The following is a 15,610-nucleotide window of genomic DNA, read 5'->3' as shown; positions in this document are numbered from 1 at the left end:
TTAACCATAGATTCAACCGTTTAATCTACAAAACTGCTCACTGTCAGTCAGCGAGGTTAACTATAACTGTAACTTTATAAACCTTACACAGACAAAGCAAAACACACCAACACTGCTATGTCAAGATTTACAGATATTTTGATTTTTAGACCTTAATTCTAGGAAGGCATGTTTTCCCTTTATTATAATTCAAAAACAACAACAACAACAACAACAAAACTGTGACTAGTCCCAAGGTGGTAAAAATGAATGGCAGAGATTTAAAACTTCACCAATGTTGTTCTGTTAATTTCCAGAACTGTGGGTTTTCATTTGCCTTAAAACATGTATAAATCATTATAGCTATTTGAATGATTCTATTAGGATGGTCCTGGATCAATCTTCTTGATAGTTTTTATAAATCTATGTGGTCTGTTAGATTTCGGCTTCTTATCACTAACTGGTGGCCAGATAATTACCCTAAAGGGGCAAATGACTAGGGTGATGCATTAACAGATAAAACTAATTCTACCTCATTCCCAAATACTGTAATATTTAAGAACAAATAGAGAAAGGAATGAGATACCATTGGTGAGTGGTATGAAAGGCAGAATAAGGGTCTCCCAAAGATGTCCTAATGCCCAGAACCTATCAATACATTACTTTATATGGCAAAAAATGACTTTGCAAATGTGATTAAATTGAGATCTTGAGACAGAGAGATTATTCTGGATTATCTGGACAAGCTAAATGCAACCATAAGAGTCCTAATAAGCAAAAGAAGGAGGTAGGAGAGTTGAAAATTGAGTGATGAGAATGAAAGCAGAGGTCAAAATGACATGATTTCTGACTTTGAAGAAGGCAGAAGGGACCATGAGCCAAGAAATGTGAGCAGCCTTAAGGTTAGAAAAGGTGAGGGGAGACAAGCTCTCCCCTAGAGCCTCCAGAAGGAAGACAGCCCTCCTGGTCCCTTGATTTTAGCCCCGTGAGGCCCATTTTGAACTTCTGCCTTCCAGAACTGTAACATGATAGATCTGTGTTATTTTAAGCCATTCAATTTGTGGTAATTTGTGACAGTGACAAGAGGAAACTAATACAGATGGTCAGGGAAGGCACCTTTGAACTGAGACCTGAATGAGAAGAAGGCAGCTGTGATAAGATCTGAAAGAAGTGAGCTCCAAGCATAGGAAACAGCATGGGTGAAGGTCCTGAAGGCAGGGATGACCTTGACCTGCTCAAGGAAGGGAAAGCAGGACACTGTGGCTACAGCAGAGGGAGCAAGGAAGAAAGGCAAGCAATGTGGCCTCTGAAGGCAGTGATTGAGTTAACAGAAGCCGTCTTTACTTCCTTGGGTGACTCAGCAGCCCTCCAGCACCATGTAGCTATGTGGGCCATCGTTCTCTGCGTAGCTCTGAACTTTTCTGTTTAGATCTACTGACTAAACTTTGAGATATCCAGGCATCCTCCTCTTGGTTTCTGGACACTTCAGAGGATCACAGATGCTCAGGGTTAGAAAGAGACCTAAGAGGCCGTGGTTCCCATGGCTCACACAGTACTAGAGGCCTCTTACAGCTTCCCTGCCCACCAACTGTACGAACTCTGTGTCCACTCCGGATCCTGGGATCCATTCCATTGATCCAGATCCAATTCTCTAGACACGAGCCACTGGCTTCAGTTATATGTCACCTGCAAACCTCATACACACGATCTCCTTTCCATATACTCAGGTCATGGTTAGAAATATCCAGTGCTGGAACCTGGCAGAGCCTAATCTGTAATTAAATTTAGTTTTAATACCTTTGACCCTATAGAGAAATAAAAATGAGATCATCAAACGGAAAATGAGAGAGTGAGTGAACAGAGCGTCCAGGTATGCACTGAGATGTATAATGTACCCTATCACACCCAGCCACTCAGAATAGCCACTGTCCTGGGCTGTAGGCAGCATCTAAAAAGACAACTGCTGAAGGTTAATCCTCCCTGGGAGTAGCTCATAGCATAACAGCTACAGTAGTATAGAAAAAATAAAAGAAAGATCAACCAGTATTTATTTAGGGTCTACTGAACCCAGAAATCTGTACATTTGCCTCATATAATCCTCACAGCAACCAGCACAGGAAGCCTTCCTATAATCAAGTGAGAAAGACAAGGCTCCCAGAGGTAAATTCGTTTTTCTAGGTTACATAGTTACAATATGATGGAGCTTGAATTTGAAGTCGACTTTGATCCTTTTGTTATTCCATACTTTGCCTATATTATCATTACCAGAAGAAGTAAACTTTAGATTTTTTACAATGATAGAATTTCACTTCAAAATTTCTTGATGATATCCTGTGTGTTCCTGACTTTTCATCTATACTCTCCTATATATTTATCTTCATGAATCCCATTTTAAAGTTTTAAATAGACATTACTCTGACCTAAAGGCACAAAGTGTGTCAATTTGTTATACTAAACTTCAGAATGAAAACCGATCCCATTTTATGGAAAAGTAAACTGAGGCTCAGCACAAGCAAATACAGTCATAATAACGAGTGCCTTGGCCAGGATAAGAACCAAGGTCCTGTTGACCCAAATCTGGAATCCTTTCCACCAGCAGATTCCACCAGACTGGACTTAACATCCTATAACTACAGTCCCTTAGAATTTTACCATTGAAATCCTTTTCAGTCCCTTGTCTCTCTCTTCAGCAAGAAAGTATTTCTCACTTATCATTAGCAAGGAAAGTTAATTCTAAGCCCATTCTGTATGAGAGCAATCGAGAAGGCTAAGGGGGAGGCCTATAATGATTATACACTTCACACTTTGGCCGCATGAACCAAGAGGAAAGACACTGAGTGAGCAGGTAAGAGTCTAAATCATATCCTCTGCCTCTTATCAAGTTGATCAAATTGACACTGGAGAATGTGGTCAAGTTGGTCACGTTGATGTCACAGAACGTGGTCCACATTTGGACAAGAGAGTTTCCTAATACTGGCCACCCCGCCACGTGAGACAAGCACTGAGAATGAGATGACCCTATCCGGTCATAGGCAGCCAGAACCACCAGTGAGGGCCTGGTCTTGTGACTTAGAGTGCAGGAGTAGAGACAGCAGACAGATCAGGCTGAGTGACACAGACAGGCAGGCAAGCAGGCAGGCAGGGCTGTGGGTACTGATTTGCATCCTTCCAAATTCACACAGAAGTTGTCTTTATCTGCCAAATGGTGAGTGACCAGGTGACAGAGCACGGAAGGGAGTTCTTATGCAACTTTCCCAGGAAAAGAAGTGATCTGGAATAGGGAGGAAACATTCACCCAACCAGCATGGTTAGTTTTCTTCTGCTATGAAAGATTAAATTGACCCAGCTAATTTAAATAAGAAGACAATACCTTTCAAAGTTGAATCTTTAACAGTTCCAAAACTATTGAAAACTTGATTGCAGCTGGGCACAGTGACTCATGCCTGTAATCCCAGCACTTTGGTGGATCATGAGGTCAAGAGATTAAGACAATCCTGGCCAGCATAGTGAAACCCCTTCTCTACTAAAAATACCAAAATTAGCCGGGAGTGGTAGCACACACCTGTAATCCTAGCTACTCAGGAGGCTGAGGTAGGAGAGTCACTTGAACCCGGGAGGCAGAGGTTGCGGTGAGCTGAGATCGCACCACTGCACTCCAGCCTGGATAGAGCGAGACTCTGTCCCCAAAAATAAAAATAAAATAAGAAAATAAAATAAAGAAAACTGGAGGGGTGGCTAGCAAAATGGTCACATAGGAACAGCTCCAGTGTGCAGTTCCCAGCAAGACCAATGCAGAAGGCAGGTGATTTCTGCATTTCCAACTGAGGTAGCTGGCTCATCTCATTGGGACTGGTTAGACAGTGGGCGCAGCCCATGAAGGGTGAGCAGAAGCAGGGTGGGGCGTCGCCCCACCCAGGAAGCACAAGGGGTCAGGGAACTCACTCCCCTAGCCAAGGGAAGCTGTGAGGGACTGTGCTGTGAGGAATGGTGCAGTCCAGCCGGATACTATGCTTTTCCCATGGTCTTCACAACCCACAGACCTGGAGATTCCCTCGGGTACCTATGCCACTAGGGCCCTGGGTTTCAAGCGCAAAACTGGGCAGCCGTTTGGGCAGACACCAAGCTAGCTGCAGGACTATTTTTTTTTTTCATAACCCAGTGGCTCCTGGAACACCAGTGAGACAGAACTGTGCACTCCCCTGGAAAGGGGGCTGAACCAGGAAGCCAAGTGTTCTAGCTCAGCAGATCCCACCTCCACGGAGCCTAGCAATTTAAGATCCACTGGCTTGAAATTCTTGCTACCAGCACAGCAGTCTGAAGTCGACCTGGGACACTCAAGCTTGGTGGGGGTAGGGGCGTCCACTACTGTTACTGAGGCTTGAGTAGGTGGTTTTCCCCTCACAGTGTAAACAAAGCTGCCAGGAAGTTCAACTGGATGGAGCCCACCACAGCACCGCAAAGCCACTATAACCAGACTGCCTCTCTAGATTCCTTGTCTCTGGGCAGGGCATCTCTGAAAGAAAGGCAGAAGCCTCAGTAAGGAGCTTATAGATAAAACTCCCATCTCCCTGGGACAGAGCACCTGGGGGAAGGGGCAGCTGTGGGTGCAGCTTCAGCAGACTTAAATGTTCTGCCTCCTGGCTCTGAAGAGAGCAGTGGATCTACCAGCACAGCACTCGAGCTCTGATAAGGGATACGCTGCCTCCTCAAGTGGGTGCCTCCTGACAGAGAGACACCTCCCAGCAGGGTTCAACAGACACCTCTTATAGGAGAACTCCAGCTGGCATCTGTCAGGCGCCCCTCTGGGAAGAGGCTTCCAGAGGAAGGAACAGGCAGACATCTTTGCTGTTCCACAGCCTCCACTGGTGATACCCAGACAAACGGTCTGGAGTGGACCTCCAGCAAACTCCAGCAGACCCACAGCAGAGGGGTCTGACTGTTAGATGGAAAACTAACAAACAGAAAGGAATAGCATCAACATCAACAAAAATGATATCCACACAGAAACCCCATCCAAAGGTCACCAACATCAAAGACCAAAGGTAGATAAATCCACAAAGATGAGGAAAAACCAGCACAAAAAGGCTGAAAATTCCAAAAATCAGAATGCCTCTTCTCCTCCAAAGGATCACAACTTCTCACCAGTGAGGAAACAAAACTGGACAGAAAATGAGTTTGACAAATTGACAGAAGTAGGCTTCAGAAGGTGGGTAATAACAAACTCCTCCAAGCTAAAGGAGCATGTTCTAACCCAAAGCAAGGAAGCTAAGAAACTTGAAAAAAGATTAGATGAATTGCTAACTAGAATAACAAGTTTAGAGAAGAACACAAATGACCTGATGGAGCTGAAAAACACAGCAAGACAATTTTGTGAAGCATACACAAGTATCAATATCCAAATAGATCAAGCAGAAGAAAAGATGTAAAAGACTGAAGACCAACTTAATGAAATAAAGCATGAAGACAAGATTAGAGAAAAAAGAATGAAAAGGAATGAACAAAGCCTCCAAGAAACATGGGACTATGTGAAAAGACCAAACCTGTTTGATTGGTGTACCTGAAAGTGACTGGGAGAATGGAACCAAGTTGGAAAACACTTGGTTCCATTCCATAGGATATTATCCAGGAGAACTTTCCCAACCTAGCAAGACAGGCCAACATTCAAATTCAGAAAATACAGAGAACACCACAAAGATGCTCCTCGAGAAGAGCAACCCCAAGACACATAATCATCATATTCACCAAGGTTGAAGTGACGGAAAAATGTTAAGGGCAGCCAGAGAGAAAGGTCAGGTTACCCACAAAAGGAAGTCCATCAGACTAACAGCAGATCTCTCTGAAGATCCTACAAGCCAGAAGAGAGTGAGGGCCAATAGTCAATATTCTTAAAGAAAACAATTTTCAACCCAGAATTTCATATCCAGCCAACCTAAGCTTCATAAGTGAAGGAGAAATAAAATCCTTTATAGACAAGCAATTGCTGAGAGATTTTGTCACCACAGGCCTGCCTTACAAGAGCTCCTGAAGGAAGTACTAAATATGGAAAGGAAAAACCAGTACCAGCCACTGCAAAAACATACCAAATTGTAAAGACAACTGAAACTATGAAAAAACTGCATCAACTAATGGGCAAAATAACCAGCTAGCATCATAATGACAGGAGCAAATTCACACATAACAAGACTAACCTTAAATGTAAACGGGCTAAATGCCCCAATTAAAAGACACACACTGGCAAATTGGATAGAGTCAAGAGCCATCAGTGTGCTGTATTCAGGAGACCCATCTCACGTGCAAAAACGCACACAGGCTTAAAATGAAGGGATGGAGGAATAGTTACCAAGCAAATGGAAAGCAAAAAAAGGAGGGGTTTCAATCCTAGTCTCTAACAAAACAGACTTTAAAACAACAAAGATCAAAAAAGACAAAGAAGGGCATTACATAATGGTAAAGGAATCAATGCAACAAGAAGAGCTAACTATCTTAAATATATACGTACCCAATACAGGAGCACCCAGATTCATAAAGCAAGTTCTTAGAGACCTACAAAGAGAATTAGACTCCCACACAATAATAGTGGTAGACTTTAACACCCTACTGTCAATATTAGACAGATCTACAAGACAGAAAATTAACAAGAATATTCAGGACTTGAACTCAGCTCTGGACCAAGCGGACCTAATAGACATCTAAAGGACTCTCCACTCCAAATCAAGAGAATATACATTCTTCTCAGCACCACATCACACTTATTCTAAAATTGACCACATAATTGGAAGTAAAACACTCCTCAGCAATTACAAAAGAACAGAAATCATAACAAACAGTCTCTTAGACCACAGTGCAAACAAATTAGAACTCAGGATTAAGAAACTCACTCAAAACTGCACAACTACAAGGAAAGAGAACAACCTGCTCTGAATGACTACTGGGTACATAACGAAATTAATGCAGAAATAAATAAGTTATTTGAAACTAAAGAGAACAAAGACACAATGTACCAGAATCTCTGGGACACAGCTAAAGCAGTGTTTAGAGGGAAATTTATAGCACTAAATGCCCACAGGAGAAAGTGGGAAAGATCTAAAATCAACACCCTAACATCACAATTAAAAGAACTAGAGAAGCAAAAACAAACAAATTCAAAAGCTAGCAGAAGACAAGAAATAACTAAGATCAGAGCAGAACTGAAGGAGACAGAGACAAGAAAAACCCTTCAAAAAAAATCAAGGAATCCAGGAGCTGGTTTTTTAAAAAGATTAACAAAATACATAGACCGCTAGCAAGACTAATAAAGAAGAGAGAAGAATCAAATAGACACAATAAAAATGATAAAAGAGATATCACCACTGATCCGACAGAAATACAAACTACCATCAGAGAATACTATAAATACCTCTATGCAAATAAACTAGAAAATCTAGAAGAAACAGATAAATTCCTGAACACACACACCCTTCCAAGACTAAACCAGGAAGAAGTTGAATCCCTGAATAGACCAATAACAAGTTCTGAAATTGAGGCAGTAATTAATAGCCTACCAACTAAAAAAAGCCCAGGACCAGACGGATTCACAGCCAAATTCTATCAGAGGTACAAAGAGGAGCTGGTACCATTCCTTCTGAAATTATTCCAAACAATAGGAAAGAGGGACTCCTTCCTAACTCATTTTATGAGGCCAGCATCATCCTGATACCAAAACCTGGCAGAGACACAACTAAAAAAAGAAAATTTCAGGCCAATATCCCTAATAAACATTGATGCAAAAATCTTCAATAAAATACTGGCAAACCAAATCCAGCAGTACATCAAAAAGCTTATCCATTACTGCAACCCAGTCTGGGTGACAGACCGAGACTCCATCCAGAAAAAAAAAAAAAAAAGAAAGAAAAAGAAAAAGCTTATCCACCACGATCAAGTTGGCTTCATCCCTAGGATGCAAGGGTTCAACATATGCAAATCAGTAAACGTAATCCATCACATAAACAGAACCAATGATAAAAACCACATGATTGTCTCAATAGATGCAGAAAAGACCTTCGATAAAGTTCAACACCTCTTCATGCTAAAACCTCTCAATAAACTAGGTATTGACAGAACGTATCTCAAAATAATAAGAGCTATTTATGACAAACCCACAGCCAATATCATACTGAATGGGCAAAAGCTAGAAGCATTCCCTTTGAAAACTGGCACAAGATAAGGATGCCTTCTCTCACCACTCCTATTCAACATAGTATTGGAAGTTCTGGCCAGATCAATCAGGCAAGGGAAAGAAATAAAGGGTATTCAAATAGGAAGAAAGGAAGTAAAATTGTCTCTGTTTGCAGATGACATGATTGTATATTTAGAAAATCCCATTGTCTCAGCTTAAAATCTCCTTAAGCTGATAAGCAACTTTAGCAAAGTCTCAAGATACAAAATCAATGTGCAAAAATCACAAGCTTTCCTATACACCAATAATAGACAGAGAGCCAAATCATGAGTGAATTCTCATTCACAATTGTGACAAAGAGAATAAAATACATAAAAATACAACTTACAAGGGATGTGAAGGACCTCCCAAGGAGAACTACAAACCACTGCTCAAGGAAATAAGAGAAGATACAAACAAATGAAAACACATTTCATGCTCATAGATAGAATCAATATCATGAAAATGGCTATACTGCCCAAAGTAATTTATACATTCAATGCTATCCCCACCAAGCTATCACTGACTTTCTTCACAGAATTAGAAAAAACTACTCTAAATTTCATATGGAACCAAAAAAGAACCCGTATAGTCAAGACAATTCTAAGCAACAAGAACAAAGCTGGAGGCATCATGATACCTGACTGCAAACTATACTACAAGGCTATGGTAACCAAACTATCATGATACTGGTACCAAAACAGATATATAGACCAATGGAAAAGAACAGAGGCTTCAGAACGCCACACATCTGCAACCATCTGATCTTTGATAAACCTGACAAAAATAGCATTGGTGAAAGGATTCCCTATTTAATAAATCGTGTTGGGAAAACAGGCTAGCCATACGCAGAAAACTGAAACTGGACCCCTTCCTTATATCTTATACAAAAATTAACTCAAGATGGATAAAAGACTTATATGTAAGATCTAAAACTATAAAAACCCTAGAAGAAAACCTAGGCAACACCATTCAGGACATAGGCATGGGCAAAGACTTCATGACTACAATACCAAAAGCAATGGCAACAAAGGCCAAAATTGACAAATGGGATCTAATAAACTAAGGAGCTTCTGCACAACAAAAGAAACTATCATCACAGTGAAAAGACAACTTACAGAATGGGAGAAAATTTTTGCAATCTATCCATCTGAAAAAGGGCTAATATCCAGAATCTACAAAGAACTTAAGCAAATTTACAAGAAAAACAAATGATCAGCCCCATCAAAAAGTGGGCAAAAGGTATGAACAGATACCTCTCAAAAGAACAGATACCTCTCAAAAGAAGACATTTATGCAACCAACAAACATACGAAAAAAAAGTTCATCATCACTGGTCATTAGTGAAATGCAAATCAAAACCACAGTGAGATACCATCTACATTACGTATTTAGAATGGCGATCACTAAAAAGTTAGAATGGCGATCATTAAAAAGTCAGGAAACAACAGATGCTGGAGAGGATGTGGAGAAATAGGAACGCTTTTATACACTTGGTGGGAATGTAAATTAGTTCAACCATTGTGGAAGACAGTATGGCGATTCCTCAAGGATCTAGAACCAGAAATACCATTTGACCCAGGAATCCCATTACTGGGTATATACCCAAAGGATTATAAATCATTCTACTATAAAGAAACATGCACATGTATGTTTATTGCAGCATTGTTCACAACAGCAAAGACTTGGAACCACGCCAAATGCCCATCAATGATAGACTGGATAAAGAAAATGTGGCACATATACACCATGTAATACTATGCATCCATAAAAAAGGATGAGTTCATGTCCTTTGCAGGGACATGGATTAAACTGGAAACCATCATTCTCAGCAAACTAACACAGGAACAGAAAACCAAACACCACATGTTCTCACTCATAAGTGGGAGTTGAACAATGAGAACACATGGATACAGGGAGGGGAACATCACACACTGGGGCCTGTCAGGTGGTGGGGAGCTAGGGGAGGGATAGCATGAGGAGAAATACGTAATGTAGATGACAGGTTGATGGGTGCAGCAAACCACCATGGCATGTGTATGTAACAAACCTGCATGTTCTGCACATGTATCCCAGAACTTAAAGTATAATAGAAAGAAAAAGAAAGGAGGAGGGAGGGAAGGAAGGAAGGAAGGAAGGAAGGAAGGAAGGAAGGAAGGCAGGCAGGCAGGCAGGCAGGCAGGCAGGCTCAATTCCACATCAGTTCACATTTTCACTTCAATCCTAGTAGATACATTGTTTTAAGGTGCAAAATCTTGATTAAGACATTTATCAAACTTCTATTAGTTCACCCTAAGAGATCACTCAGCTTTAAGCAGCCCAAAATGTTTTCAGCTTTTCTTTTAAGCTTATCTTCACTGAACTTTTCTCCAGGCAATAGATGGAACTTAATACATTTGAAGACACTTGAACACATAAATAAAAAGGGAATTTACATTCTGTGTGTGTGTGTGTGTGTGTGTGTGTGTGTGTTTTAATTTTCAACACAAGGACTCTATTTTTTGATATGATTCTAATGCTTTTCTGTTCAGCACATTTTTGGCTGCATGAGTAGCAGTGAACTCTGGATGACATCTGAAAATTCTCATCCTGGGGAAAGGCTGGCTTCAGACTCAGGAAGGAGTGGGGGCAGCAGAATGCAGGGGGCAAACATGCTAAACTGGGTATTGAGCACCAAAATGGGGCAAGTGTGGCTCTGGTTGTCCCTCTGGGACTCACTGCCTCATCTGCCAGTGACTCGGGGGCTTTCTGGTCACAGTTGGCATCTTTTTGATGAAGGAAAATGCTTAAGTAACAGCTATAAATGTTAAATAACAGTCGCTGAACTGCAGAAATACTTACGGATCTCACAGTTTGCTCCCACCCAACCATGCGGGCAGTGGCAGGTGTAACCATTGGACTGGTCCAGGCAGCTCCCACCATGGTGGCAAGGGTTACTGTCACATTCATTTATGTCAATGTCGCACTCTTCACCTAGGGAGATAAGAAAAAGCAGTAGTGAAACCGCTGCACCCATGGTTCCTGCCATTTTTTCTGGCCAAAAAGTAAAGATCCAAGGCTAGGGGTCATAACCTTTAGCAATAGAGCCTAACCTGCTGTTTGTACAAAGTGCAGAACTCTCAGAAAATTCCAGACAAGGGATCTTTTACTTCAGTAAAATTAAAAAGGAAAAAATATATATATAGCACTGGTAAAAAGAATCTTTCCTTTAGTCTACTTAACTAGTTAACTAGTTTCATTTAGCTAGTTAAGTGAGGTTGATTCCCATGTCTGAATAAATCTTTCCAGGATCAGAAAAAGTGAAGTTGGGGTCTTGATTTTATTAAAGAAGTCTATTTTATGTTGGAATTCATCAGCTGAATCTCATTATTTATTTTTCTGAAACTCCAGAAAGCTGAAAACTCACAGTTTATGATTATTCTGTAGCCAAGCATTTGAGTGTGTGAGACTGGACATTTGACTCTTGTCTGGAAAGTTCTAGGACATAGCTGTGCACCCAGCCTGAGTCAATTAGGAGAGATTACTTCACTTTCCAAATCCCTGGATGTGATTCTGCTTGAAGTTGGGGGACATGAAATGCCCAGGAAGGGCATCAGGTCCACCTATGGAGAGAAGTTGTGAAGCCTGGGGTTAGTCTAAATCTGACCTAATTTTTTCTGAGAAATGGTGGCCCAAGGGAAGCTGTCAGTTATTCTCCCATAAGGAAGAATGTGACCTTCAGCTCCTGACCCTGGCTAGACCCAACTTTTCACGACACCTTTGTGTGCTTCAGAGAGAACCTGATAGAAATTACAAACCAGGGTCCAGAGCCAATGTCACAGTGATTCGAGCATCACCTTAGAACAAAGCCATCCTCAAGTGATTTTAAAGTCATCATTATGAGTCAATACAAAATGTATACACTTCTTAAATTCAAAGGCATCTCATCAAAGGTGAAAAGAAGAGGATATTTCAAATTGAGGCACTCCCTCTCTCAAAAGTTTGAAAACGAGAAAAAGAAATTTTCAAAATAAGCCCTCCTTTGCTTAGATAAACGCAGAAAGTGACGAGAAAACAAAACTCCTAGCATTGCTATGGTCATGGACTAAAACACAGGGACAAAATCAGATATTTTTGTCCATTTTTCAAAAGCAATGTTTCAGTGTATGCTCAAGTGATTACTTCTGGGCTCACTTAATTAGCATTACATTGCTTTTCTATCTGCTATTGGTTTACCTCACTATTATAAAACCACTGTATGTTACTCAGGCCATTTTAGAGGAGGAATCTCACACTAAAATATTCCATGTCTGTTTTCTCTCACACTGTTTCTATACCTGGCATCTTACTATTTTATTTTTAAATAAAATCTGTTGAACAAAACATTGACAACTTCTAGGTCCTACTAGGTTGATTATAATTCAGTAATATATACATGAATTTGTTTCCTGCAACAAATATAGTCACTTACATCAATAGAAAAAAACATGAAATTGATTGCCTATTTCAAAGGTTGTCTTTCCATTAATGGGGCAATCACTCTTAGTAGAAACAGTCATAGATTAAACTATTACAAATGGCATTACATGGTAGACTGGTTGAAGAGACATATAACCAAGAATGTGCTGAGAAATGTTAAAAGGATGAAATCAAAGACCTTAACAAGTATATACATCAGTGCTACTTTCCAACCATCTAGGAAGATAAGTGTAATTGGAGATATTTACTAAACAATAGTTTTCTTTAGCTGGCAATCTGAACACTGCAAATTCTGAAATGAGATGTTCTGTTACCTTTACAAGAATAGCTACAGAAACAGCCCACATTTCCCTACTGCTATGGTCTGGCAAAACTCAAAAGCCTCACTCTGCTTCAGGAAGTCCAGTGTCAATGACATATGCTTTTCATTTCCTAAACTCCATGCAGTCTCAGGGCTATCAGTTCAGTCCATCCAGGCCTGCTCCAGTCCAGAGCTTCTCCAAAAAGGCAAATGCCACATTCAAGAGCCAGGGCAGCCCCACGCATGTATTAAATCTTGGATCACTAAGGGGCTCTAACATAGTCAGGAGAAGCCCAAGGTCCCTAGAATTGTCTGTTCTTGGGACCCACTAGATTGGACAGATTTGGTAAGAATGGAGATGGCGGGGAAGAAAATAGGATGAACTCTTGCTGTAGACATTTATCAAATACAGTATCTAAAATCCAACTAGGGCCAAACTTATCTCATTCAGGTTTTCATCACCATAATGTTCTTAGAGTTACACTGGGGATTAAATGATGCAAATTAATGAAATAAATCATATGCCAATCAGGGCCCCAATTCGCTGACAGCTATTTCTGCAACTTATGTGCTCTGGCAGAACCCTGGAGTGATGCACAGTTCTCAGATACCTTTGGGTTTATTCTAATGGCCTCTTTTATAGACAGACACTCCTTATGCATCTAGTTGAATCAGTTATTCCTCAACTGGCTCTCAGTTTGAGGCCTTTGCTGTGTTCTGTGCTGGCTAGCAATAGGAATATGAGGTGACTCAAATGATGGAGTCCCTCAAGGGAATTTTCAACCAGAAGACACCCAAGGATGACTGTTGTTCTCTGCCTTATGATGATCATGCTTTTTACTATTGGTCTTATGCAAAGTGTTTGAAGATGCACTATGAATTATAGAAAATAAGTTTGGCTTCATTTGCATTTCCCCATATTAACAGCATTATGTTTATATATGCATTTCAACACCACAACATTCCATTCTCAATCAATATTCATTTTAACTTATTTTATTATGAGTTCTTAGTATACAGTATTATCTTTCTTTACTAATAGTTAACTGATAAATCTTTGAGCTTTTGCTGCCCTGAGCCAATTGACTTTTCAGTTGACTCACTTACTCTTTTTAAGTTTGAGTTAGAAAAAACAATTATTCTTAAGTCACTGTTGTTCTTAATAACATCTATTAAGAAAATACAAAATGAAATTTCTACTTGACTAAGGCTAGCAATCAAGGTCTGAACTTTAAGTCTTTTATAATTATTTTTTCTTTTCTTTTTTTTTTTTTTTTTTGAGACAAAATCTCATTCTGTCACCCAGGCTTGAGTATAGTAGTACAATCTTGGATCACAGAAAGTTCTGCCTCCCAGGTTCAAGCGATTCTCCTGCCTCAGCCTCCCCAGTAGCTGGGATTACAGGCATGTGCCACCATGCCCAGTGAATTTTTTGTATTTTTAGTAGAGACGGGGTTTTGCCTTGTTGCCCAGGCTGATCTTGAACTCCTGACCTCAGGTGATCTGCCCACCTCAGCCTCCCAAAGTGCTAGGAATACAGGCATGAGCTACTGTGCCCAGTCAATTTTTTTTCAATGTATTACCTTCTATGAGGCAATATGTAGGTACACTGGGTATCACATTTGGTAGTACTTATGCAAATTTATAAGCATACTGATTCTGCTTGCTTTCCTTGGGTAAATTAGGAAATACAAAAAGACAAAACCATCCAAAGTTACCACTGTTAGTATATCCTTGGGTTAACACAGTCCCCATTACAAGATATTGATGACAATTACCATAATCATAATATCCAGTATTAAATATATGCCTTCTATGTGGCAGGCACTGACTGGGTGCTTTGACTATAACTCTTTCATATACTTCACTAAGATTTTATTCAAGATAAAGTGAGTTTTAAAAATTATTTTGAATTTTTTTTTATCATGATGGAATAACTGGAAACTGTCTTGCTTTCCCACCATAAACAACTAGACAACTAGATGAAATATATGAAAAAAAAAAAAAACTATGAAGACATTGGACAACAGGAAGTCCATGACGGTGATTGCTGCAAGAAGGGAAATAAAACAGCTGAGCACCACAATCATTCTGGCTTTCTTCCTGGAATTAGTTTAGAACACAGTGATTTCACTGGCTTGAGGAGACAAATATCAGAGTGCGTGGAGGCCAAGGTAGCTGTAATTTGTAGGAAAGAACACAACACAAGATAGAACCACTCAGAAAATGAGCACCAGAAATCTGCTGCATCCCTTGGGCTGTTGCTGAGGACATGTGTGTGTGTAACTTGAAGCTTGGCAAACAAAATGACAGATGAACGGTTCCCAAACTCACAGAGGACTGAGAGATATTCAGATTTGCACAGCCAGGGTGGAACTATTTCATCGATTACCCAGTACATTCGGTGAAGCCACAAAATATCACATCTTAGTAATGGGGCACAACTATCCCTAGAGTAAGGCTACTGTACATTCACCTCCCCAAAATGTACAACAAACCTTGAAAGGATTAATTAAGTCAGCAAGTTACTTACCTGACACAAAAAAAAGTCCATTACTTTTTTTAAAAAAAGACAATAAAATCCAATCACTCAACAACTTAATCCACAATGACCATCATTCAAACAAAAATTAATAGACATGCAATAAAGTAGAATCATGTGACCCACAACTGCATAA

General features: G+C 40.2%; 1 protein-coding gene across 1 annotated transcript in view; it reads right to left on the bottom strand.

The window, feature by feature from the left end:
* Positions 1 to 15,610, bottom strand: part of DNER (delta/notch like EGF repeat containing) — a 379,388-nt gene that overhangs the window by 20,433 nt on the left and 343,345 nt on the right. Inside the window, exon 11 of the mRNA XM_033229959.1 lies at positions 11,015 to 11,146. Within this exon, the coding sequence (XP_033085850.1) occupies positions 11,015 to 11,146 (132 nt within the window). The remainder of the gene's footprint in view (positions 1 to 11,014; positions 11,147 to 15,610) is intronic.

The sequence above is a fragment of the Trachypithecus francoisi genome, unplaced genomic scaffold (genome assembly GCF_009764315.1).
Source record: "Trachypithecus francoisi isolate TF-2019V2 unplaced genomic scaffold, Tfra_2.0 Lachesis_group13, whole genome shotgun sequence".
In the NCBI taxonomy this organism is placed as follows: Eukaryota; Metazoa; Chordata; class Mammalia; order Primates; family Cercopithecidae; genus Trachypithecus; species Trachypithecus francoisi.
Note: the sequence above shows the minus strand (reverse complement) of the source record. Positions and strands in the feature narration are given on the sequence as shown.